General features: G+C 56.2%; 11 protein-coding genes across 11 annotated transcripts; 5 read left to right on the plus strand and 6 right to left on the minus strand.

Moving 5' to 3' along the window:
- Window positions 1–8: 8 nt before the first annotated feature.
- Window positions 9–2,400, plus strand: WHR41_02030 (uncharacterized protein). Its single transcript, XM_069370636.1, has 4 exons — window positions 9–409; window positions 463–876; window positions 932–1,568; window positions 1,621–2,400. The coding sequence occupies exons 1-4, from the start codon at window positions 184–186 to the stop codon at window positions 2,144–2,146; spliced, it is 1,803 nt and encodes a 600-aa protein (XP_069232138.1). The 5' UTR covers window positions 9–183; the 3' UTR covers window positions 2,147–2,400.
- A 4-nt stretch (window positions 2,401–2,404) lies between these two features.
- WHR41_02031 (uncharacterized protein) lies at window positions 2,405–5,673 on the minus strand (the record flags this gene model as incomplete). Its single annotated transcript, XM_069370637.1, has 2 exons — window positions 2,405–5,353; window positions 5,407–5,673. The coding sequence occupies 2 exons, from the start codon at window positions 5,671–5,673 to the stop codon at window positions 2,405–2,407; spliced, it is 3,216 nt and encodes a 1,071-aa protein (XP_069232137.1).
- Window positions 5,674–6,277: 604 nt separating this feature from the next.
- WHR41_02032 (uncharacterized protein) lies at window positions 6,278–9,288 on the plus strand. Its single transcript, XM_069370638.1, has 3 exons — window positions 6,278–6,370; window positions 6,425–8,511; window positions 8,574–9,288. The coding sequence occupies exons 1-2, from the start codon at window positions 6,317–6,319 to the stop codon at window positions 8,042–8,044; spliced, it is 1,674 nt and encodes a 557-aa protein (XP_069232140.1). The 5' UTR covers window positions 6,278–6,316; the 3' UTR covers window positions 8,045–8,511; window positions 8,574–9,288.
- Window positions 9,289–12,114: 2,826 nt separating this feature from the next.
- WHR41_02033 (uncharacterized protein) lies at window positions 12,115–13,286 on the minus strand (the record flags this gene model as incomplete). The annotated part of the gene is made up of 2 exons (XM_069370639.1): window positions 12,115–12,982; window positions 13,049–13,286. The coding sequence occupies 2 exons, from the start codon at window positions 13,284–13,286 to the stop codon at window positions 12,351–12,353; spliced, it is 870 nt and encodes a 289-aa protein (XP_069232139.1). The 3' UTR covers window positions 12,115–12,350.
- Window positions 13,287–13,606: 320 nt separating this feature from the next.
- WHR41_02034 (uncharacterized protein) lies at window positions 13,607–14,537 on the minus strand (the record flags this gene model as incomplete). The annotated part of the gene is made up of 2 exons (XM_069370640.1): window positions 14,287–14,537; window positions 13,607–14,231 (listed from the first exon to the last, which is right to left on the minus strand). The coding sequence occupies exons 1-2, from the start codon at window positions 14,334–14,336 to the stop codon at window positions 13,607–13,609; spliced, it is 675 nt and encodes a 224-aa protein (XP_069232142.1). The 5' UTR covers window positions 14,337–14,537.
- Window positions 14,538–15,150: 613 nt separating this feature from the next.
- Window positions 15,151–15,888, plus strand: WHR41_02035 (uncharacterized protein; the record flags this gene model as incomplete). The annotated part of the gene is made up of 1 exon (XM_069370641.1): window positions 15,151–15,888. One exon carries the CDS (start codon window positions 15,151–15,153, stop codon window positions 15,886–15,888), a length of 738 nt encoding a protein of 245 aa, XP_069232141.1.
- Window positions 15,889–16,039: 151 nt separating this feature from the next.
- spe-3 (Spermidine synthase) lies at window positions 16,040–17,628 on the minus strand. Its single transcript, XM_069370642.1, has 3 exons — window positions 17,496–17,628; window positions 16,833–17,396; window positions 16,040–16,735 (listed from the first exon to the last, which is right to left on the minus strand). The coding sequence occupies exons 1-3, from the start codon at window positions 17,527–17,529 to the stop codon at window positions 16,455–16,457; spliced, it is 879 nt and encodes a 292-aa protein (XP_069232144.1). The 5' UTR covers window positions 17,530–17,628; the 3' UTR covers window positions 16,040–16,454.
- A 639-nt stretch (window positions 17,629–18,267) lies between these two features.
- On the plus strand, window positions 18,268–19,360 carry WHR41_02037 (uncharacterized protein; the record flags this gene model as incomplete). Its single annotated transcript, XM_069370643.1, has 3 exons — window positions 18,268–18,297; window positions 18,368–18,861; window positions 18,916–19,360. 3 exons carry the CDS (start codon window positions 18,268–18,270, stop codon window positions 19,220–19,222), a joined length of 831 nt encoding a protein of 276 aa, XP_069232143.1. The 3' UTR covers window positions 19,223–19,360.
- Window positions 19,232–22,597, minus strand: WHR41_02038 (uncharacterized protein; the record flags this gene model as incomplete). Its single annotated transcript, XM_069370644.1, has 3 exons — window positions 19,232–20,187; window positions 20,241–22,261; window positions 22,326–22,597. 2 exons carry the CDS (start codon window positions 22,595–22,597, stop codon window positions 22,138–22,140), a joined length of 396 nt encoding a protein of 131 aa, XP_069232146.1. The 3' UTR covers window positions 19,232–20,187; window positions 20,241–22,137.
- WHR41_02039 (uncharacterized protein) lies at window positions 19,857–21,900 on the plus strand (the record flags this gene model as incomplete). Its single annotated transcript, XM_069370645.1, has 4 exons — window positions 19,857–20,543; window positions 20,603–21,160; window positions 21,224–21,612; window positions 21,674–21,900. Exons 1-4 carry the CDS (start codon window positions 20,242–20,244, stop codon window positions 21,898–21,900), a joined length of 1,476 nt encoding a protein of 491 aa, XP_069232145.1. The 5' UTR covers window positions 19,857–20,241.
- Window positions 22,598–23,023: 426 nt separating the features above from the next.
- WHR41_02040 (uncharacterized protein) lies at window positions 23,024–24,160 on the minus strand (the record flags this gene model as incomplete). The annotated part of the gene is made up of 1 exon (XM_069370646.1): window positions 23,024–24,160. The coding sequence occupies one exon, from the start codon at window positions 24,158–24,160 to the stop codon at window positions 23,024–23,026; it is 1,137 nt and encodes a 378-aa protein (XP_069232312.1).
- Between the last annotated feature and the right edge of the window lie 243 nt (window positions 24,161–24,403).

Genomic DNA, 24,403 nt, shown 5'->3' on the forward strand with positions numbered 1-24,403 from the left:
TGTCCTGCTAAGGTTGTCGAGGCTTCGCTAAGCCCTGGGCTGCTTGTCTCAGCTATCACGTCCGGTAGGCGGTGCTGACATTCCTTGCGGTCCCACTTTTCTTCTCGCAGCAATACAATATATCGTCCGCCTCGTGGAGTCGACGTGCTACTTTCCTCTCCTAGGTTAACTGGTCGTGTAATCATGTCGCAGTCTATTCAACCGGCCCAGGAGCAGATGCTCTTCCCCTCTGGCAACGCCTCGGCGTTTCTGGAAACATCGGGACTAACACCAGAGCTGCTTGCCGACGTCTCGCAATCCAAGTTCGTTTGGGCCTTGTCTCTGCTGCTTTTGATCGGTCTTGCACGCATTTTCGTTTCGGGGAAGCAGAGGCTTCCGCCTGGAGTCAAACCACTACCAAGACTTCCTGGTTCGTAGAGACAGCTGGTCGCCACATCTTGATATTCGTTAACACCGATTTAGGACTTCCTTACGCTGGTCGATTTTGGGATATTCCGGCCGAGGGCGTCAAAGCAGCATGGCATTTCGGTGCTCTGCACAAGAAATATGGACCGATTTACGAGTGGAAGGTCATGGGCACGATTCACATCTGGGTTGAGAACGACAAAATTGCCCGCGACCTGTTCGTGACGAGACAGCGCAAGTACTGCGACCGCAACGTCCTTCCCGCCGCCGTGAAGGTCAAATATGGCTCTGAGCTTCTTCCGCTCATGGGATACGGCGACGCTTTCCGCCGGTACAAGAACTTCATGCACATGATCATGAGGCAATCCAACCCCAGGGGATTCTACGGCTGGCCTGTGATTGAGAACAAGAAGACCTTGAGGCGCCTGATCGAGACCCCAGAGCAATGGTCCGAGCATCTCATTGTTCACTGTACGTGTTAACCAGCCTCAACCAATTTGATTGCATTTCGCTAACGACATTTTAGGCGCCAGGACTATTGCCAGCGTTGCCTGGGGTGACCCAGCGCACGGCACCAAGCTCCTCACCATGGTCCCATACCTGTTGAAGACCGTGTCTCCGGCTGGTCCCATTATCAACAAGCTGACATTCCTGCAAAATCTGCCTGAGTCGATTTCTCCTTTCAAGCAGGAGGAGAACAAGCAGTTCGACAGGGTCAAGGACGCATTCTACGAGGCTCTTCAAGACGTGAAGGACCGTATCGCAGCCGGAACTGCCGAGGACAGCTGGGCGAAGCTTTGGCTGTCGAGCGAGAGCGAGAAGGCCAGCATTACTCTAAACTGGCACGAAGCTGCCCACGCCATCGGTTCCAGCTCTTTCGTCGCTATTGCGACCATCGGCGGACCTCTGCACTGTTTCTTCACCGCAATGTGCCACTACCCCACCTGGCAGACTAGGGTTCAAGAGGAGATTGACCGCGTGTGTGGCGACCGTCTACCTCAGCTCGAAGACATGCCTCAGCTGCCTATGCTGCGTGCCACTGTCAAGGAAATACTGCGATGGCGCCAGCCGACTCCCCTCGGTGTGCCGCACGTCGCTCTCGAAGATGATGTCTATGAGGGCTACTTCATCCCTAAAGACGCTATTGTTCACGCCAACCACTAGTATGTAAAATCCTGCTTGAGCTTGCACGAACGCCGAACTAACACCTTGCAGTCTCATTTCCCGCGAAGAGTCTCTCTACCCCGATCCGACTGAATTTAAGCCCGAGCGCTGGATTGATCCCGCCTACCCGACCTACAAGGAGCCTCTGACCGAGTTCCCCAACCTGCGTGGCGACACCTCCTTCGGTTACGGCAACCGTGCCTGCCCTGGCGTCGATCTCACCCAGACCGAGCTCGTCACCCTCCTCGGTGCTCTCCTCTGGTCCTTCACCGTCAAGCGACGTGAGGGTGCCGAAGGCCTCGCCAACCCCGTGCCGTGGTACGAGACGAACCCGTACGTCATCACCATGTCGAAACCGTTCAACTGCGAGATCAAGGTGCGGAGTGAAGAGAAGCGGAAATACATCATGGACGGCTGCCCCGACGCGGGCTACGTGGTCAAGAGCAACGAAGCCGAGCGCGAGAACCAGTGGGATATCGTGCGTCCTGAGAACGAGCCCGTGCACTACAGCTGGGAGGGCCTCACCACGCGCTTCGAGACGCCGGCCGTCATGCCCACCTATCCGCCCGGCGTGTAAATCAGCATTTCCTGTTGGGTACACGTGGATTTAGCGGGCGTTGCGGGGGACCAACAATAGAGCAAGCTTCGGTCGGTCTTTTTTTGTTTTCTTTTACACGGTTACGGTTAATGCAGCGACTACGGACATCAGATTGTCACCGGAGGGGCGTGAGGGATCATGGGAGACATCCGACTCAGGAGTTCGAGAGATTGCATCGTAAAGTAGTCGTTATCAAAAACTTGAAAAACAGTATTTGAGAGCGTTCATCACCACTGCCTACCCCTCCGCCTTCCACTTCCTCATCCACTGCTCCACGTACCTCTCCGCCAACCCGCTCGCAACCGTCTGCTCCACGGCCCCGAGCGCAGGGCAGTCCTCGATCGTCCTCACCGTCTCGAACTTCAGCCCCACCGGCTCCGCTTCAGCCTCAAGCGCCCCCACCGCCTGCCCGTACTTCCCCTGCCAAAAGTCCAGCAGCTTAATGCTAGGATTCCTAGCCGCGTCTCGCTCGCTCCGCGCCAGCCTCCGCAGCCACTCCTGCGGGCTCACGACGTCGAAAGCCGGGAACGCCGCGCAGCGCCGCACCGCGGGCAGGAAGTCGGCGGCCCAGCTGAACGTGCGCGGGTTGACGAGGTGGTAGACGAGGTCGGCGTCGGCGTTCGCCTTCGGGCGCGCCGAAAGGGCGAGCTCCGCGACGGCTTCGGCGCACGCGTCGACGGGCAGCCAGCTTGGGTTCTCGTGCAGGGCGGGCAGGGCGCCGACGGCCAGCGCGCTGCGGACCATGAGCGCGATGGCCTCGGTGTCGTTCCAGAGGGCGCTGGCGCGGTCGCCGCTCAGCTGGCCGATGCGGAGCACGCGGGCGTGCAGGCCGGCTCGCCGCATGGCGTTGCGGGTGATGTGCTCGGTTACGAGCTTGCTGCGGCCGTAGCCCATTGCTTGGGCGTGGTGGAGGTCTTCGACTGCTGATTCGGCGATGGAGGCGGGCTTGGGCGTGCCTGAGGCTGTGCTTATGGAACTGCAGAAGAAGAATTTGGCGGGCTCTGGGAGGTGGGTGCGCAGGCAGAGGTTGATGAGGTTGTGGGTTCCGCGGACGTGTTGTTGCTCGAAGGAGCGGACGGCGAGATTGAAGTTGACGGCCCAGGCGCTGTGGATGACGGTTGTGAGGGAGGAGAGGAGGTGGTTGAGGTCGTGGGTGGCAAGTCCCAGGTTGGGTTTACTGAGATCACTGGGGACTGCGTGGAGTTTTGCCAGATCTTCTTCGGTGAGTTTGATGTGACGGCTTTCAAGAGATTGCACCAATCTTGCACCTGCTACGGCCGGGCCAGGAGCGCGCACAAGAGCCCATACTTCGGCCACAGAAGGCTTCTTCACCAACTCGGCGACGATAAATGCGCCCAGGTTGCCTGTGGCTCCGGTTATCAGGGCCACTTCCTTCTCAGGCTGCGACGTGGCTGTGGGGAAGTGAGTTGTGAAGGTAGAATACCTCTCGATCAACTCCCGCATGATCGCAGTCTCATCTTCTTGTTTCGAGGCCTCCTCACCTGTTCGCAGCTGATACAAATGCCGCGCCAGAGATTCAACAGTACCTTTCTCGAAGACCACGTTCTGGCTGAGTTTTTCCGAGCCTGGACCGAGGTCAAGCTCTTGTTTGATCGCCCGCCAGATTCTTGTTGTTTGAAGACTGTCAACGCCAGCCGAGAAGATATCGGCCGTCTTGTCCGGCAAAGGGATCCGGAGATCGTTTTGAAATTTTGTAAGAAGCCAGTCTTCCAGCTCTGGGACAGAAAGCTCCACCTTTGCCTTGCCCTTGTCCTCGATATTCAGTCGCTGATACGCCGCAGTGATATCTTCGGCGAACTGTTGATAGACCTGAGCCCGGATGAAGGTGCCTTTGTCCGTCTTGGGATAGACGCAATCGGCACTCTTGATGACGACCAGGTCTCGGATGACTCTCGCGAACGTCTCCGCTTTCGCGTTGGCAGCTTCAATTGCTGGCCAGACCGCGTCCAAGTATTGTTCATCAGAGAGGTTCAAAGCCTTGTCCTCAGCGCGGAAGACGAGCAATCCTGGCATAGTCTGCTGATAGCCAAACACGACTGCCTCGCGAACAATCTCTGCCTGACGAATGCTTCCTTCGATGGGGATTGGTAGCACTTTCTCGCCATTGACGAGGGTGATACGGTCGTCTAGTCGACTTAGATACTTGTAGTAGTTGCTCTTCTTAGGGTCCGGATGCCTGGTGAACAAATCTGCTGTACGGAAACTGTTTTCCGGGTTGCTGTCGCTGAAAGGTGGCTTTGAGTTGCTAGGGCCTTTCGAAGGTAGGCCATCGAGCCCGACGCATTCGAAGACTCCCGGGGCAATTTCATCGAAGAGAACATGGTCCGCGACTGGCGACCAGCACCGCATGTACGACCACTCTTTGTCGCCTTGTGGACGAAACGAGGTCATGATCTGTCCGGTCTCGGTAGCGCCGTAGTTAGCAATCAGGTTGACACCTCCGTCAACTAGGCGATCGCCAAGTTCGTCTGGACAGCTGCTTCCGGCGTACATGACCAATTGGGTTCTCGCTAGAGCATCGATACCTTCTTGCTTCTCTGCCAAAAGCTTGAGCACGTATGGCACAGCGCTAACCATTTGTGGCTTTACTGTCTGCATTGCTTCCAGTAGATTGCTGCTGGTGATTGGCTGACTGTGGTTGACCCAGAACATCGCGGCCTTTGTATACAATGCTCGCCCAAATTCCATGAGGGCATGAGAATGGAAGAGTGGCGAAGTGCAGTAGGAACGCAAGGCGAAGCTCTTCTTGAAATTTGCCAGACATTGGAGGTTCGTCAAGAAGATGGGCTTGGGAAAGCCTGTGCTACCGGATGAGTGCAGAATCCATGCGATCTTGCCACCTTCTTTTGCGGCATCCCCTTGCTGTCTAAGGACAGGGCTAGTGGGAGGTTGATCGTGCCAGTCGCTTCGATGAAGGAGAGATGTGCTGGAGCAGCCTGGCCGTTCGGCGGCGATCTCATTAGCCATAGCTTTGAAACTCTCGGCTATGATGAGGTGGTGACAAGAAGCCATGCCCAGCAGCCTGGCATAAGCACTCGAAGTGAGGCGTGTCGAAAGAAATAGCACCGCATATCCGAGTCTATTGAGTGCAAGGAAGGTCAAGATTGTTTCGAAGCTTGAACCTGCTAATAGTGCAATCACTGGCGCTTGCTCAAGAGATGGATCCTGGATATTTATGTTAGCTGAAGTTACGCTTCCGCTTGATCTCAATCACTTACTGCTGGGCCTAATCCTTTACTGATGTAGAAATGTGCGGCAATGTCTGTATGTCTGTCGACCTCGACTGCTGTGTGTTCTTCAAAATCCGACGCTCCGCGCACGGGATAGCACACGAGCGGACTCTGTCCTCCCTCACGTGCATGACTCCTAATAACACCGTCTATCGTCTGGAAACGCTCTATGGGAGGGTATATGCTGTGATCCATCCTACCAGCTGACTGAGCCGCCCGTTGGTTGGTCTTCGTGACCGTCATTGTTGAAGACATGGTGGAAAGGAGAGCACACGAGACTCAAGGCTTCAGGACGTAATGCGCTAGAGCGATAGTTTGGTGACCGACTGACGATCACATCTCGTGGCGAAGGCCATGCTTAAATGGACGCCGCTCGTACATTTATCCGTTTCCATCGGAAAAGGTTTCCGCAGTGAGGGGTGTGACGGCAAGACGGCAGGCACGGTGGGGAGCTGCTGTCGCAAGCCGTGCCATGGAATAGCTGTGAATCCAGGCGAGATGCTCATAGAAGAAATGCTCATATCAAGAAAGGGAAAAGTATATGTCTCGGTGGGCAGAAGTCGATCCGTTTCACTGGAGTTGATAGTGTGACAACGACGGATACCTCTGCAGCTGAATATCACCGTTCACGTATCATCACAGAACGATTCGAGCCCGGTCTGAAGATGTGTACTCAAGCAAGCAGGTCGATACCGTGGACTGCCAGTATTATTATAGTGTACATTACTGAGATCAACGTGCCGTTGTAGTGAAGGCGCGACCAGCTTCTTGGCGCGCGACCCTGAGGTCAAGGGCCAGCTTGCTCGCTCCATCACGCGCGCCGCGCGTTGTAGACCTGGAGCACATCCCACTCGCACCGTCATAGCTTGCTTCGCTTCTGTACAATCAACCCAGAATCATGGCCGACGAGGACAAGGATAAGGCCGAGAAGGTCGCCGCGGCAAAGAAGCGCGTATGTGTTCATGAAGCGAACCATCGAGCGACAATAGACTGACATTTGCGCCAGTACGAGCAATTGAAGAAGCAGAAAGCGAAGGAGAACAAGAAAGGCGGAGGCAAAAAGAAGGCTGACAAGGCCGCTGCTGATGCCAAAACCGAAGAGCCTGTGCCTGCAGAAGAGGATGCCGACGACGCTGCCGCCGCCGAGCCAACTACCACGGAGGGAGACGAGAACACCGAGGCGACATCGGCGCCCAATGCGGACGACGAGGAGAAGGGCGGAGACGCTACCGAGTCTGCAGAGGCTTCGCAAGAACCTTCAGAGTCTCAGCAATCAAAACAGCGCTCTGAATCGTTCAAGAAGGGCGACGCAGCTGGAAGCTCAAGCAGTCCTTCGGCTGAAGTGCAGGAGCTCTACCGCAAGCAAGCAGCACGCATAGAGGAACTGGAGAAAGAGAACAAGGACTTCAAGAGCTCGCAAGAAGAAAGTGCGGCGCGTTTGGCCAAATCGGAAGAGGAGCTAGAAAGCCTAAGGGAAAGCACCAGCGATGTGGCAGAGCTGAGGAGTAAAGCAAAGGAATCGGAAAAGATAAGCACCGAGCTCGCCTCAGTGCAAAGACAGCTTTCGCAAGCGCAACAAGCTGCGAAGGGCAAGGAAAGGAGGCAATCGGGACCCAGCCCCGAGGTCGCAGAGCAGTTGGCGACCAAGACTTCAACGATCGAATCGTTGGAGCTCGAGACAAGCAACCTCAGGAATCAAGTCAGCAGCTTGACTACGACGCTGACGGAGCGCGAGACTTCTGTGAAGGACCTCGAGCAACGTGCCACTTCAGCGGAGCACCAGGCCGAAGCCACAAAGCAGGAGCTCGACTCGCTGAAGGTTTCCATGTCCTTTGGCAACGAGGGCTCAGATGATAAGTCAAAGGATGACCCGGAAGCTCTTAATAAGCGCATTACCATCCTCGAATCCGACCTTCGCACTGCAAACACAAACCTCGAGGCTGCATCAGAGCGCGCAACAAGCCTTGAGCAAAAGATCGAGGCCCTGACAAAGCTCCACCGCGACGCCAGCGCCGCCGTGCAGGCCAAAGACAAGGAGCTAGGCGACGTGCGCGCCGAGCTCAAGCGCCGCGACCGCCCTTCGCATGTCCGCGACGCCAGCGATTTCGACCTGCAGGACGAAGAGACCGAGACAGGCCAGCTGCAGGCGCGCATCCGCTCCCTCGAAGCCGAGAACTTTGACCTCAAGCGCGGCGTCTGGCGCGACCGCCGCGCGGAGATGCAGCCAGGCATGGACGAGCACGAGGCGTACGAAGACGTAGATCTCAACGCGCCGACTTCGCCTCACATGCCTCGGCAGTCGTCTACGTTCCAGGATGTCATCAGCAGCGGAATTTCAGCATTCACCGGACGGCCGCGCGAGTCGTCTCGAGGAGTCGCTAGCCCTCCTGCTGGTCAGATTGGCAACCGGCCTAGGAACCAGAGCTTGGGACTGCTCAGCGAGGATGGCTTCGACGAAGATGCTTTCCGTTTGGCGCAGGAGGAGGACGCCAAGAGGCGTATTGAGCGCGTGAAGGAGGTCAAGAGGGGTCTGGAGCAGTGGAAGGGATGGAGGCTTGATTTGACGGACGTCCGGTCTGGCGGCGTTGGTGCCGGCAGGGAATGCGGTCCGGTTTTCGAAATTTAAGCACAAGGACAGAGCCTGTGAACGATAGATGTACGGAAAGTGAGGATTGATACCCTTTCGTGTTACCTGAACGATCGAGTTATTCTTGGTGCAACGACGACTTCTCCCGGCCAGCAACGCTACAGTACTGCAACGGGGGTATCGGGATCGAAACTAAGAGTGACGTTCACGAGTGCTTTCAACGAATATTTCATCTCGAAGGGCAGGTCCCTAAAATGGCGTTCAAAGTGTCGGCCGCCTCAGGAAATCAACACTCATGCATGCAGCACTCTCGCCTCCGACGCTACACCGAAAGCATGAAAGGCTCTGCAGCGGGTCATCAAGCACTCGGTTCGATCATAGACTCCGCTTCGCATCCATCGCGTCTGATGGTTATTGTCGCTAAACTAAACTAGTCCAACGTCTCAAGCGGTCCAAAAAAATGACGGCAAGTGGATGACAAAATGTAGTATTCAGACTTCCCGACAGTGAGTTCCCGGATTCATATCTTAACTCGTTCCTCGCTACTTATAAGCTGAAACACCACGAGGGACCAGCTTCCACATAGTTCATGGCCTAGAAGTACTTCCGACGCCAAATTTGCTGGAGCAAGCACCCAAGGATGAATCTGATCATGGCTCTGAAACATGCCTTCGCGCTGCTATCCGCGACTGTGCCCGCCTTTGCTGGACGGAATCCCGAGGAAGAGTGTGCCGTATCCTCTGGTCAGATCGGCGAGGTAGCCTACCGCTTCTTTTCCAGGGGCCGAAACTGCGCAACAATGTCAGATCTGGGAGCTATCGAGGCCGCGCTGCACGACCGATTCAGGATCCTTGATGCTGAGGATATACCTGATCCTGTGTGCAAGAAGTTCAATCCTAGCGAGGGCTGGGAAGGGTGGGTGCTGTATGGGCGAGCAGGTGTGGTGGATCTTACGGAGTACTGTGGGCCATCTATCCATGGGGATCGCGATGAGCTGTGAGGCCGTCTGATAGGAGAGGCGGGATGCTGCTGTACAATTTCGTGCCGCCATCGTTGATTGCTGCTTCCTACGGAGGTCTGATGGGCTTGTTACCACGGGCCCGAGGAATTTCGAGACTCAGTTGATGGATGTGGCAAGCACGAGTGCTTTGATCATGGGGAAACGGGCAGCTCATATCGACAGTTATACATGTGAGGCACGAGCGTGGACACTGCAGAAGCGAGAATATAACATAGACACCCATCATTGAGATCGTAATGGTACTTCTCGTCGGATTTACCGCCGCCGCACCCGCGATCAACGCGGCGCCCAACCTTGATCCTAATCGTAGCTCAAATGTAACATCATGTAGTCAGCCGACCGAACCGCCTAGCAACAAAAAACGACAAGCGCATTCGCAACGCCTCGAACGCCATTGTACATGCAATCCTATCGCCTCTCCCAGTCTCCCATCCCCAACCCAGCCGGCGCAACCCCCGGACTCGCCAGACTAACGCTCAAAAACAAATCCTCGCCCCTCCTACTCGGCGTCAACTTCGGCTCCCACAACGGACTCTTCAGCACAATCTCCCTATCCGTCCTCAAAATCTTCGGCCCCGGAGTCTGCATCTCCGGCGTGTGAGGTGAATACTCGAGCGCTGGGTCCGGACCATAGCCAGTACCCGCGTAGCTCGGCTTGCGTTGGGAGACGGGCGGGCGAGCACCTGGCCGCCCTCGGACGCTGTTGGCGGGCTGGCCGTAGCCTTTCAGTGGCGAGGCTTGTGAGAGGGAGTTAGATCTGATGTGCAAGCCGTTGGACAGAGAGCTTGCGGCGGAGAGACCTAGCCGTTTCGCAGCGAGGGTAGAGCCGCTGAGGGAAGGTTGGTTTCGCAGGGGAGTGCTGGGTGGAGTAGTGCGAGGTTTGATCGGGGTCTGGTTTTCTTCTAAAGGCCAGACAGTGCTATGACGATATGCAGGTGACCTGGTTGGCTGAGGAGATCGAGGTACTGTTTGATTGCTGGATCTTGGGACTTTGGGATATTTGACTTGGTCGTCTGACTCTGCGACTGGTGACAGTCGACGATCTTGTTCTTCGGGAGGCGTAAGATCATCTGGGTCAGTACTCTCAAAAGAAGTTTCGGACCCTCCGGAACATCTGTAAGCTTTCGGTGGCCGACTCGGTTGGGTGGCTGTAACTGCGGAAGGCAGAGGCCGGCGTGGTGGCACGGCCCTGCTCCGAGGAGTGACCATCTCGAATGTCGGTTCGAATGTCGGTGATCGGCTATCAGGACTAGTATAGTAGTCTGGCATATAGCTTGGAACCGAACTAGGGGTATCATTTCGTGAAGCGACCACCGGAAATGCATTCGACCTAGGCGGTCCAGCTGCTGCGCGAGCATCTTTGGGTGGAGGTGCAGGAGGGTTGCTCTTCAAAGGGAGTGGCGTTAACTCCTTCTTCACACTCTTTGAGGGGCTACTACAAGCCGTTTGTGGCTTGTGCAGTGGTACAGGCGCTTCTGTAAAGATTGCAGAGAACGCTGGCCGCTCGGGCCTTTTCGGCACATTCTTGAGAACGGGCTTCGGTGCTTGTGGCATTAGGAGCATCGTCGCTGGGCTCAGAAGCTTCGGAGTTTTGCCATCTTCTTCAAAGATCGTTGCAGTGCTGAACATGCTTGCTGCTCTGGGAGGCTTATACTGAGGCTGAGGGGGTGTCTGGCCGGCCTTGTCAGGAAGCAGCTGGGAGACAGTTCGGAGGCTGTCATAGCTCCTACTTTCGGGCGACACAGAAGATTGGCTTCGCGAGACTGGTCTAATAGTGCAATCGGGATGTCGTCGACTGACTTGCTGTTCATACCACTGTGAAGGTCCTGGGCCATCTTCTAGCTCGACTCGAGGCTTCGCAAACCCGCCCAAAGGCCCTCTCGGGTCGGCATGACCATGCCGGAATGGCGAATGTCGAGGCGCACCCTTGTCGATGAAATCGAAAGACCCGTTTCGTGATTTTGGAGATCGAAGAGCTCGTCGCCGCTTGCACCACACAAGCAAGTATATTAGTGCACCACCTAGGCACAAAGCTCCCATAGCTGCGATCGAAACGCCCACGGCTTGCGCTGTTGTCAAAGATGAAGACTGTTCCGAAAATTGAGTGGGAGCTGGAGGCGCTTGGGTCGTGTGATCCTGAACGTCTGGGCTTGCAGATGGTGGGCTTGTACCGGTCGTTGCAAGTGCGCCACTGTTTGTCCGAGCTATCGTGGATTGAATTACTGGGGTCGTCGCTGTTGACAATATCGAAGACACCCTCTGCTTGGACGTCGTTGCATAAGTGGGTAAGGTTACTGTACTGTGCGTTGGAAGCACCGCGCTCGCCTCTCCCGAACAGATATTGTATAGTGCTCTGTTTTCCTCGCTGGACGAGTCCGCGCACTCGAAATACGAACACCCATAAGCTAACTCTCCCAAAGTAAGGCCGTGGACGCTGTAACGTGAGCAGAAACAGGAGAGATCGTCAGAGTCGCAAGTGTATTCGTTTTCCTTGAAGAAGTTCAGACATTTCCTTGCACAGATGGGTATATTCTGCTCGTTGTGGCGAGGTATCAATGTTGGATAAGGAAAAATATCTCTGACGTTGGTAGAGAGTGTTGTCGGCAGCAGAGCGGCCATCTTGCTATACCAAATGAGACTGACGCAAAGAAGGGGCTATGAGCATAGCGTGTCAATGAAATCAAACATTATCGCTGGACCAGCAGCGCGTTGAATCAATGAAATGGCAAAATATGAAATATGAAAGGACTCAAAGAAATCAAAAGAGACTCGTGAGCGTGTCCACAGCGCGTTGTGGTAGATGGCAGAGAAGGTTGCTGGCAAGGGAAAATGGAGAGTATACCACCATTCGAGCCTCGCTCGAACCAACAGGCGCGTGGCGCTGTTGCCGCCCATTATTCCGTCATCAAGCGTTCTGCTACATGATGTAGCCGCTGAGAGCGTGTGTATGCAGTGTGCGAGCGAAGCGAGTGGTTGGTGGTGTCTGCAGGCGTTGTCTCGGCGGCACGCACGGACCTTCAGCATGATAGATCGGGGGAAAATGCTGCGCAGATGGTTGCTTGCCACGTCCAGGTTCCTGAACAAATCATTTGGGGCCTTCGCAAGAGATGATAGATGATGAGGACGTATGTAGCAGAAATGCACTAGCCGGGGCCTTCCTCCCTGCAAATCGAGACGCCATGCATCCAAACGAACGCCCAATCGAATACCGGAACCCAAGTCCAATCCTAACTCCTCGCTTCAAATGAACGCAATGAAACCGCTCTGCTATTGACAGACGCAGGAAAATGACAGTGAGTGAAACTCATATCCACTTCGTCAAGCTCATCCACCTCCTGCCAGAGGCACGCCTCCAGGTAGGTCTTGGACCAACCAGTCAACGTTCCCTAACCACCGCTCCAAATATGCCTTCTTCTCAGCCGTCGTCCTTGTATCGCCCAATTCTTCGTCCAGATCCATTGCATTGCCACTATCATGTGAGTGCGAGCGCACGTGTGGCGCGGAGCCTCCAATGGCTTTGCTTGGGGCATATTGCACCGTCGACATGTCCCGCTCAGCGCTCGTATCAAAGTGCGCGGCTTCAGGCATGAGGTAGAACGACAAGAATTCCATAGCGCGCACCCTCACGTCCTTCGCTGTCCCTCTGCTCTTCAGCAAGCTCGCCACTGTGACCAATCCATCCATGTCTTCGAATGTACGTGTGTTCCGAGGGCACTCCAGCAAGACGGTCATCAAGACGTGCAAAGTCTGAGATTGCAAGGCGGGCGGGTTTGCGGAGTCGAGGAGGTCTAGTAGGATATTGAGGTATATCTCACGGCTGAAGAGTGATCGAGATGGCGGGTGGAGTAACAGCATACCCTGGAGCAGTTCCAGAGCGGAGAGGATAACGATGTCGTTGTCAGATGAGCCAGGCATGCCCAGGAGGCGTTCGAGAGTCGCAATAAGGCGGGAGGCCACTGATGTCGCATCTTGTCAGCTCCTGCAAAACTAGGAAGCGTTCGGTGTTTCAAGCGAGCTCTTACCATTGCATCTGAATCCCTCCTGTAACCTGAAAAACTCTCTGAACGCCGCATCCTCCCTCAGCACCCCGAGTCCCTTAGCCTCTGCCATACCATCACCGCCTTTCCTAGGCGAGCGCGCCGGCGCGCTCGACAGGCATATTTGCGCCAGGAGGCCTTCAATCTGTCGCAGGCCTTTCCTGATCTTGGTGGCATCCACAGACGAAATGTTGTCGAAGGCGAGTGAGAGGAGCGACTCCATGGCTGGCGGATTGGCTGATCTGGCGGAAGAGCCGAGGATGAGCAGCTGTCTGTCGCACCTGGACGCCGTGGATATAATAAGATATCGGCGTTGGCAGCTAGGCGTTTAGTGCATGCACCCCGATCTTTTAGGTGCGATCTTGACGCAGAGATCCACTTGATTGTGTTGATTGTGTGGAATCGCGGCTCGGGCTCGCTTCCGCCGGCTGGCAGGGCAACGGCCAGTGCCCAAAGTTGGGGGCCTCAGGCAGTAATGACAGTGCCAAAATTGGAGCGATATATCAACTTATTGATATGATGATACGGGTACTGTTATGGCAGTTATCTGCTCTCTTTGATAATCTGCTCCAAAGCCTTCTGATATTCGTCGACTTCTTTGCACCCGATGAGAGTGATATCCCTCCTCTTTCCTTCGATGACGACATGCGGCACTGAATCGATGGCATTACCAGTCTGCTCTCTCACAGCCATCTTCACGTCCATAAGACCGTCGTCTGGATCCTCCACGAATGGCTTGGCTTCGCGCTCGTCAATACCAGCCTCACTTGTAGCACTCAGTAGCGTCTCAGCCGAACTCGGATGCTTCTCCTCTTCGAAATACTGGCGGTAGAGGCTGTCAATTAACTTGTCCGCGACCTCTGGTCCCTTCGTTTCTTGGAAGTGCTGAATGACTCTGTGGGCTTGCAAGGTGTTTGCCACCGTGCCGCCAAACTTGTAGCGAATGCCCTCCGTCTCGCCGTACGCGGTCATCAAGGCGATGTACATCTTTATTTTCTCCTCGCTGTCGCCATACTTTGACCTCTTGTACCACTCATACTTGCCCTCGCCTTCTTGCGAAGCCTCGGGGAACAACTGGTACGGTTTGTATTCTACAGTGAATGTCACAGGGCAATCTGATGGCAGGGCAGCGAGAGCGCGAGAAAGGCGCCGCTTAGCGAGGTAGGTCCTGAAGAAGTGAGCGACTGAAGATCGATAAAGCATATGCAAGGGCGTAGATCTACCATGGGCAAATGGTGTCGAGGGTAAACTGGATTTGCGACGAGTATGCCATTGTGAGGGACAAGGCTGGTCGATCCGCCGTTCCGATGAGTCCGAGGGCGTGGCGTGGTGTCCTGTTCTGGGCAATACGGCTGACGCAAGGTTTGAGACAATCAACCACAGCGGCCTTGTGTTGATGACCGCGCACGAGATATCAGCACGTGTGGCGTATTGTTCAGCCATCGTGTTGTGTTCCCTGCCACTCGACATTCACGGAGGATCTGGGCCGAGGATCGACGCCGGCCCGTGGGGGGCGATCATGCGGGGGCTGCCGCTGGCTGCTGTGAGACAACGCTCGTCTGCCTGACAACCCGCCTCGAACGCCACTCTTCCCTCCGTGCTACTGTTCATGCGACGCTTCAGCAGAACTTGTATTTGTGAACAAACTATCAGTGGTAGGAAAGTTGAATCCGATTCGGATAAACACAATACGTGCAGCAGATTTGCCATGTGTTGCAATACAATGCTGTCATCAATGGCCGGGTGAGACAAAGCCAACCGCATGCTGACTCCCAGCCCCCCAGCTATCTTGAGCCTCCAAACCTTCCAGCCCGCTGTGGTATGGCTATACCACACCTCTCGAAACAGAGAGGTTGTAAGGCTGGATCGCCTCCAGCCCCCCGTTCGCCCATCATGCCGCCATTCGAGTACCATGCATATAAGGTCATTCTTCTCTCTCCGACGGTTGATCATCACCAAACTCTGTACAACAATCTTCCTTCCAACAAGAGCAATCGTCAACTCTTCAGCACGCCTTGATATTCTGAAGCCGAGCACTTCTTGCCTACCCATCACAAGAACTTCGCTTCGCCTCACAACTATCAAGGATGTCTTTCTCCACTGCTGTCCTCATCGCCACCGTGGCCTCCATCGCCGGCGCAAGCCCCAACCCAGAATGGACCAACACTTGGTGGACTCCCTCAAGTGCCATCGCGACCTCGACCTCTGCGCAATCCGTCTGGGCTCCTAGCAGCAGCTCATCACCTCCTGCCTGGTCTCCCAGCTCGAGCTGGGCCCCCAAGGTCAACGTCAGCACCTCCACAAGCTACACCAGCACAGTCTACGTGACCAAGCCCACCACTGCCACAACCACCGTGGACTGCGGCAAGGGCACCATGATCTACGGCAACGGCACCGCGCCCGTCCACAAGCCCACAGAGATCCCTCACTCCTGGCCTACCGACCTCCCCTCCGACTGGACCAAGATGATCCCATCTTCCGTCGCCTCCATCCTCCCGCCCCAGATGAGCGGCTCCGGCGGCATCGCGACCACCAACTGCGCCAACGCCTCCACCACCTACACATACACCTACACGCCCTCCGGCGGCAAGCCCAAGAAGACCTCCTCATCCGCACCCTCAAAGCCCACCTCCGACTCGCACCCCTCCACTCCCTCCGAGGTGCCCGCGCACCCCGACGGCGGCGACGACTCCTCGGACAGCTCGCGCCCCTCCGGCTCCGGCTTCGACGCCGGCAGCGTCTCGGCCGGCTCGAGGCCCGACGTCGCCTACGTCGGCACCGTGCTCACCCTCGGCGCGATGGCCATGGCCGCATTCCTGCTATGAGCGCGGCATCTTGAGTGCTCTGGCTTCTTAATGTCTAATCGGATCGGAGCCTTGATTCTTTCTCATCACGTTCATGGATAATGCGTTCAAGCTTTGGGATACCACATTACTATTATTACTTGGAGTTGGGTTTACTGCATGGCGACGGAGCATGGTGGCTTTCTTCCTTTTTATATCATCGGGATCGGCTGTATAGTGATCCATTTACATTGATGTAGACAAAGACAAAAACAATTCAAACATTCACCAATCATCCTTGCTATTCCCTCTCGTGCTGATCAACTCATGTCCAATTCGACTGTGCATTGTAACATTCGCATCTTCCATCAGCACGACGTGGACGACCTCAGAACAGGTATAGATTCACAATCCGGCGAAGACAACGCTGGCGCTTTGTGTATCGTTCGTTATGGTATACTGTGTGTATGTGCTTTTCTTCTCCCCAATCGCCAGCCCGGATCCCATCCAAAGCCAAAATCGCGATATTAGAGCCGTTGGTATCGTGATTCAAACGCATCGTGTCCCCTTCATGCACCCATAACTTCTTCCTTCCCTTGCGCACTCCTCTAGTCCCTGAGGGCCTTCTCGGCGAACTTGGGCAGCACGAAGGCGGCCTCGTGTACCTCCTTGCTGTAGTACTTGCAGAGCTTGTCCTCCTCCTCGGTCGACCAGGAGCGCAGGGGCTTCTTGACGTTGACGCTGCCGTCCTTGCAGCAGACCATGAAGCCGATCTGGCCGGCCGGGTAGGTCGGGATGGTGGTCCAGCCGTACTCGGCGACGGGGAAGACCTCCTTGCACTGCTTCTTGAGGTTGGTGATCATGCTCATGTGGAGCCAGGGGTTCTCGGCTGTGGAGGGGGAGATGTCAGTCTGGTTGGTCCGGGTACAGCTGCAGGCCAGCCGTGGCTGGGGTGAGTACAGCCGTGCGAGGGAGGGGCTTACAACCTTGGGTGGTGATGATGCCGCCGTCGCGCAGGGCGCCCTTGAGCAGCTCAAAGTAGGGCTTCTGGAAGAGCATCTCGGCGGGGCCCTCGGGGTCGGAGGAGTCGGTGATGATGACGTCGAACTCGTTCTTGTAGTCGTCGAGGAACTTGAAGCCGTCGCCGACGTGCACCTTGACTTTGGGGTGCTGGTATCCGACGCTCATGCTGGGCAGGTACTTCTTGCTGAGGCGGATGACGGCCTCGTCGATGTCGCAGAGGACGGCCTCCTCGACGCACTCGTGCTTGACGACCTCGCGCAGCACGCCTCCGTCACCGCCGCCGATGACCAGCACCTTCTTCGGGTTGGGGTGGGACATCATGCCGAGGTGGGTAATCATCTCCTGGTAGGCGAACTCGTCGCGCTCGGTGCACTGGATGACGTTGTCGAGGACGAGGACCATGCCGTAGTCGGAGGACTCGAAGATGAGCACATCCTGGTACTTGGACTTCTCGTGGTGGATGATCTGGTTGACCTTGAGGGTCATGGCCTGGCCAGGCCACATGTCGCTGATCTCGCGGAACCAGCCTGTGGGAGAGGCATGGTTAGCTATGATGTGTTTCGGCAAGGTCGCCAGGCTGATCGCAGCGGGATGGAAGAAGCTGTTGGTGCAGAGGTTTCACGTACCATCCTTGATAGTGGGGTGAGTGATCTCGGCCATTGCTGCGGTGTAGAAGCGTGTGCGGGTGGGAGAGGGAAGAAAGCGAGGTTGTAGACGAGCAGCGAATGTCAGAGCCGCGTGAGGTCGAAAAGTTCTTGCCATGCGCATCGAAGCCCAATCGCCGTCCCACTAAATTTTCCCGGCTTCGTCCCCTTCACCCCACCAAGCCCTGTCTGCCCCACGTTCGTCGGCCTGATTAGGCGTCTGCATCCGAGCGTCTTCTGATTCACGCAAGATGTACACAGACATCACGCTGGTATCTGACAACATGTGTACTGCTTGTGCTACTTCAATAGCGCGGGCTTGGTACCTTTGAACATTGGCAGCCCGCTTCTCTGCGTATGCATCGCTCACACTTCCGTGACGGCAAGCATTGCTGAACCACATGAAGATAATCCGGGAAGGCAGCTAAGGATTTTGTTGATGCTGGGGATTGCAAAGCATCATGTGCAATGAGGCTAAGTTGCATCGTCAACATGCTCCTTCAGTATCTCATTGCAAGAAGGCGGACATGCACGGAGTAAAAAGGCTGGATGTGACTCGGCCTGCGAGACTCGGCGGCTGACCCCGCATGGCAAGCCGTCGAAGCGAACCTTGAGAACATGGGCTCAGCGGTATCAGCAATCCAGATGACTCTCCCACTGTTACTCATCCATCAGCCATTCCAATAAATAGACGAGCTTGTCGGATGGCTTGATATGTGATCATTCTATCTGTATCAAGGCCAGGAACACCACAATGGGTCAATTCTTCGAGCAGATCCCAGAGGTTCGTTTCGAGACCCACTTTCCAATCCCATTATCATCATCATCAACATGCTCTGACACCGCCACCACAGTCCTTGATAAAATGGATTCTGGAACAGAAGATGTTCTGGGTCGCGACCGCCCCTCTCAGCGGTAGCGGACACGTCAACGTCTCGCCCAAAGGCGGGCAGTACTTTGGAGTACTGGATCGCAAGACGTTCTGGTACCACGAGCTGACGGGTAGCGGCAACGAGACGGTGTCGCATATCTACGAACCGGGCAACAACCGCGTGACGATCATGCTAAACGCCTTCGAGGGCCCGCCGCGCATCATGAGGCTCTTCGGCACTGGCCGCGTGCTCGAATTTGACACGCCGGCGTTCAATGAATTCGTCAATGCGCAGAAGGTCGAGACCATCCCAGGCTCGCGCAGCATCATCATTGTCGACGTGCACCAGGTTGGCACGTCTTGTGGATTCTCCGTGCCGTACTATGATTTCAAAGATTACAGGCCGATTCTGAACGACTTCTTCAAGAAGAAGGCGGAGAGGGAGGCTGCTGGCCATGCGTCAGACAGCATGCCGAGGTGAGTTCCAAGCATCTTCGCAACCTGTCTGAATGTGATCTAACATCTCTGCAGATACTGGGCGTCGAAGAATGCGTGGAGCATGGACGGTCTTCCAGGCACAAACAACGCTCAGGAAACGATGAAAGCGGAGAAGATCACGCCGCTCAAGAAGATGGTAGGTCCGTTGGCGCCGACACATTACAGAAATTCCAACGTTGGATTCGGCATTGAGCACCTGTTACTTGCGGCTATCTTTGGTGCCATCTTTGCTGTTTTAGTCCTGCTTTATGGGGCGAGCACTGCGGAGGCTTTGCGTTCCACACTCCCGGCAGATCTAGAGAGCGTGCGTGTTGCGCCTTTCGAGAAGCTTGGTAGCTGAGTGGTATGTTGAGTTTGGTGGAGGTCTTCCGAGGTTGATAGTACTCAGACAGCGTAAAATAATTGCTACAGCAATCCCGAAAACAATCAACAAGCCATATAACTTATGTTGCGAGCAATGCTCACGCTGCGGTCCAGATGCGACGATCCTCCATCATCCGGTTGCTGACTGAGTCTGGAACAGAGAGGCTTCACTTAGCAGACAGAGAGGCTTCACTTAGCAGACGCGTGACAAGCACGTGTTCTCTTATCTTCCACATCTCAACATTTCAAACATGTCAAATCAAGACGCGGTCAAGCCCGCCGATCCGGCTCTACGTCCGGTATGTCCGGAGAACGAGCAAACCACAAACTGCCATGCAACGGCTTGAGCAGAGCCTCCAGGGCCTGAACAGACACTGCACGGTTAGCCTTGCCACAAAGGAGCATCAGGCAAGTGCTGACAGTCCTTAGAAAGGCCGAGTGCAGGACTGTCCAAAGCACTCGCTTTCCACCACCATCATCGTGGGGGTCTCCACGGCTGCGACTCCACAACTCCGCACTCGGCTGCTCCTCACAGGCTCCTTCACATCCCCACGTCTTGCGTCCGAAAAGCAGATCATCCCTACAACAGGAAAAGCTCGAGAAGCAAGATCACTTCCTGAGGCGAAAGTTCTCGCCTGAAAGGTTCGGGCCAAAGTCAGTCCATCCAGCTGGTGAAGTGCCGCTATAACCGGTCACCCGCACGCCTATGGTGGGCCATGCGTGCGGGCCATGCAACTATGTCAAGGCGCATCGCAGTCTTGGCCTGGGGGTTAGAGGAAGCTTATGTGGTGAATCGTCGCGCGTGGCTCCTCTTCCAAGACTTGCTTGTGTGCTCTTGGGCTTGAGCGTGGAAGTGATAAGCTATTGGGCTTGTCTCCGGACGTGTATTACTGCGAGGTGTCGACCATCCTACTGACCGCCCGTCTAATGCTCTACAATATCCTTTTTCTCATCAGTCTACCTCTCACATCGTGACCGCATCGAAATCGACTCACCATGAGCGACATCGAGAAGAAGGGGTCCTTGGACGGATCCGCGGCCGACCAACTCGAGACGGTCCAGACAAAAGAGGGCATTCACACCTTCGTACCGCCGACAAGTCAAGAAGAAGCAGCAGTCATTCGCAAGCTTGACCGACGATTACTGCCTTTGGTCTTCGTTCTATATTCCCTCAGCGTCCTCGACCGCAGCAACCTTGGCAATGCCCGCCTCGCGGGAATGGAAGACGATATCGACCTGAGCGGAAATCGATACAGTCTCTTGGGAACGATCTTCTACATCGCCTACATCGTGAGCCAGTGAGTCCCCCCTCAACTGCAGCCTTCACTTTCGCACACACTGACCATCTTACTTCTAGATGGACTTGCATGGGCTGGAAGCAATTCGCGCCGCACAGATGGTGCGCGTTCTGCGTCTTTTTCTGGGGATTTGTCGCGACGATCCAGGCGACGGCTACCTCCTGGGGAGGCTTGATGGCCTGCCGCTTCTTCCTCGGCGTGGCAGAAGCCATGTTCGGCCCCGGCGTGCCGCTCTACCTCAGTTTCTTTTATCCTCGCGAGAAGGTCGGCTTTCGACACGGCGTCTTCCTTAGCGGAGCGGCGATGGCGAATGCCTACGGCGGCGCTCTCGCCTACGGCATCTCGCAGATCAAGAACCAGGTTGCGCCGTGGCAGCTGCTGTTCATCATCGAGGGCCTGCCGACGTGCCTCTTCGCCATCCCCTGCTGGTTCTTCATCCCGGACAGCATCTCCAAGGCCAAGTTCCTGACGGCGCGCGAGAAGGACGTAGCGCTGCACATGACGGCGAAGAACCAACGTGTCGACGTCGACAAGCAGGAAGGCGTGCGCGTCAAGGAAATGCTAGACGGCATCAAAGACCCGAAGTCGTGGATCCCAGCCCTATGCTACTTCGGCTGGTGAGTTACAGCCCCTTCTACCCAAAGTAACCCCCCACCCACTAACCAGCTCCCCCCTCACAGCAACGTCTCCTTCGCCTCCCTCCCCCTCTTCATCCCCACCATCATCTCCGAAATGGGCACCTTCAGCCGCATCACGTCGCAAGGCCTCTCCGCGCCGCCCTACGTCTTCTGCTTCCTGACCATCATCACGCTCTGCTGGCTGTCGGACAAGTTCCAGATGCGCGGGCCCTTCTGCGCGCTGGCGGCGACGGTCGCGGGCGTGGGGTTCATCATCAACGCGACGACGACGACCACCGCGCCGCGCTACTTCAGCATCTTCCTGAGCGTGGAGATCTTCGCGAGCGTGGCGCTGCTGCTAGCCTGGGTGGCGAACATCCATGCCACGGAGAGCAAGCGCGCGGGAGGGTACACGGTGCTGGCGACGGTGGGGCAGTGTGGGCCTTTGCTCGGTGAGTTTTCTTGTTTCCCTCTTGATGAAGATCTGGGGCGCGGGCTGATGATTGACGCAAGGCACGAATGTTTTCCCCGAAGGCGAGGGGCCGCTTTACCGCAAGGGCATGTGGATCTCGGCGGCGATGTGTCTCATGGTGGCGGCGCTGAGCGTGGTGCTGTCCTGCTGGCTAATCTACGAGAACAAGAAGATGGACCGCGAGGGTGTGCCGGAGGTGGAGGAATTTGAGGAGACGAGCGTGGGGCGGGAGAGTGGGAGGCAGGAGAGGCACAGATATGTGTGGTGAAGGGGGAGCTCTGACATGCGAATAGATACCTAGGCTTGGCTGGGTTGAAGCAGTCACGGAGATCTTACATTCACATAAACGAGACATGTGTCACGTCACCTGATAGCAAGAGAAGTGTGTTCGGACATTCCATTCTGCGGCTGTCGTACTAACGGTATGTTCGTTGCTTTCATCATCTCGTCATCCTCGGGTCACAAGCCGATGCTTGGCCAGTCCTAGCCGAGCCCTGCGTCACTGTCATGTCCCGCCCATGATCGCAAAAGCGGATATATTGTCCATGTCGAGAACGCCGAAATCAGGTGCTGCGAGAGGTCGATAGTCGGACTGGTTCACGCAGGCGGCATGGCCGAATTGCTCGTTTCTGCAGATGGGTGTCAGTGGCGGATTCGCCTTTCCGAGCTCCGTCATAAGTGGCGGAAACGAACACTTGGAGCAAGAGCACTGGCCCGGGGCGCAGGTGCAGTTGGTGCAGGTGCACCCAGCGTTGCCGCAGCCGCCCATTGTGTTTGATTGAAGGTGGATTGGTGGGGTTTGAGAGTTTTGAGGGTGCTAAAGAGCTGAGCTGTTCTTTGGAAGGCGGTTGGTATCGTAGTTGGGTTCGGAGCGATAACTGGCGGCGGGCGTTCACTTTATAGGCGCGCGGGGCAAAGCGCGCTTTGTGCGGCGCCCAAGGGTCCCACAGCAGCTGCCCCACCATTCGGTGGGATTGGACGGGCAAAGCGCGCCCAGATGACCGCCGGTTTCCACCAAACGAGCCACATTCGCCGTCAGGCTATCGCCGAGGAAGCACAAGTACCGCGTGCATCAGCCAAGCCTATACGGCCCTTCGCGTCGAATAGGAGGTCGCCTAGTAGTGCATGCCCTGCGCGCTGCTGGCGGCGAGTGGGAAAAAGTAAAGATAGGTGAACAACTCCGCTTTGCCATGTCGGCTCGCCGTTCGTGGTCCAGAACCGGGTAGCGAGCCACTCTCGCATGAGCTGTTGGTCTTGGTCCGCGGGATCGCATAGAGAGATACGTCCTCAAGCCCTTGGATAACCGAATGTATCCTCACATCAAGGACGTTGCGGTCGCGTGGAACGAATCGTGTCATGAGAAGGGCCGGCCTCCCACGCAGCATGCACATTCATCCAGCCTCGCGAGCCAGAGCAGCTTCGATCCGTTGCATGGCGTCCATTGTCTCGGCCGGTGTGCCCGGATCGCTCCTCTCAGGAGGTGTCTCTCCAGCCATCTTTGCAGCAAGCTCGTCGAAGAACGCATCGGCCTTTCTCTTGTACCCTTGCTTTCCCGAGCTCTCCTTCGATTGCTCTTGCGATGCCTGCTCGGCCGTCCCATCCTCTCGCCTGTCTCCGGTATCCCTCTTCTGGCCGCGCGCCTTTTCAGTCTCCAGCCTCTCCCTCTCCAGCTCTTCCATCTGCTTCTTCCTCTCCTCAGCATCCTCGCTGAACTGAAAGAACCCCGTGCCCTTCTGCCTAATCTCCCTAGTAGCATCAAAGTGCACATCCGGCGGCGGCGTCAAGCTCCTATCCCTCTTCTTCGCCAGCTCCTCCATCTGCAGCTCGACCTTCTCATCCGGATTGAACGCCTGGTGCTGAATCGTATCCCCATAGATAACCCCCGCCGGCGCCGTCGGCCTCGCAGTAAACCTATCGCCAGCCAGATCCCTCTGTCCACGCAGCACCCTCGCCGCCCTCGCCGCCTCCGCGCGCGTGCCCCTCCTCGTCCGCCCAAACTCATCCTCGTACTCCACCTCCTCTCCATCCCCATCCTCCTCTTCCTCCTCACTATCATCCCCATCATCCTCCTCATCCAAACCCCCATCCCCATACCTCTCCGCCCACATCCGATCAAAATCCACCGCGAACCTCCCCTCCTCATCCTCCACATCCCCCCTCTTCATAGCAGCGTACAAGCGCGCCTTCTCCTCCATCCTCCGCCTGCTCCTCTTCCAGACCTCCGCGTCCAGCCCCTCGCCATGAGTCGTGTGCGTCTGCGCGAGCGCCGCGTTGCCTCCACCCGTCAGGTCCTTCCGCGCCCGCAACGCCGCATTGCGATTGTGCGTCGCGAAGACGTCTTCTTTCCCACTCCTTGCTTTTTTCGCCGGGCGGGAAGAAGAGGAGGCAGGCGTGTTCTGGATCAGCGAGCCGAGTTGGCTGGCGAAGGAGGCGGTCGTGCTGGAGGAGATTTCGCGGCTGCCTTTGAGGCGTTTGGGGCGCGGGGCGCCGTAGAGGGCGGCGTCTTTGGAGGGGGAGGAGGAGGACATGAGTGGGTGTTTTGGGGGTCGTCGTGGTTTTTGGGTGGGTGGGAGTGGGCGGTTTGGCGGCCATCAAGGTCGAAAGATAAATTGAGGGAAGCTGCGCTTGCGGGCGGCGGCGATCGCTCGGGCTTTGCGCGCGAGCGTCATCGCGGCTTTCACATGCTGCTTTGGCGTTTGGTGACGCTTGGTAGAGGCAGTGAATTGAATCATGTTATCAATGAATGTGTGAGATTAGTTGTCTTGCTGTAT

Source organism: Cladosporium halotolerans, assembly GCF_011745625.1.
Source record: "Cladosporium halotolerans strain TM138-S3 chromosome Unknown Sca5, whole genome shotgun sequence".
Lineage (NCBI taxonomy): Eukaryota > Fungi > Ascomycota > Dothideomycetes > Cladosporiales > Cladosporiaceae > Cladosporium > Cladosporium halotolerans.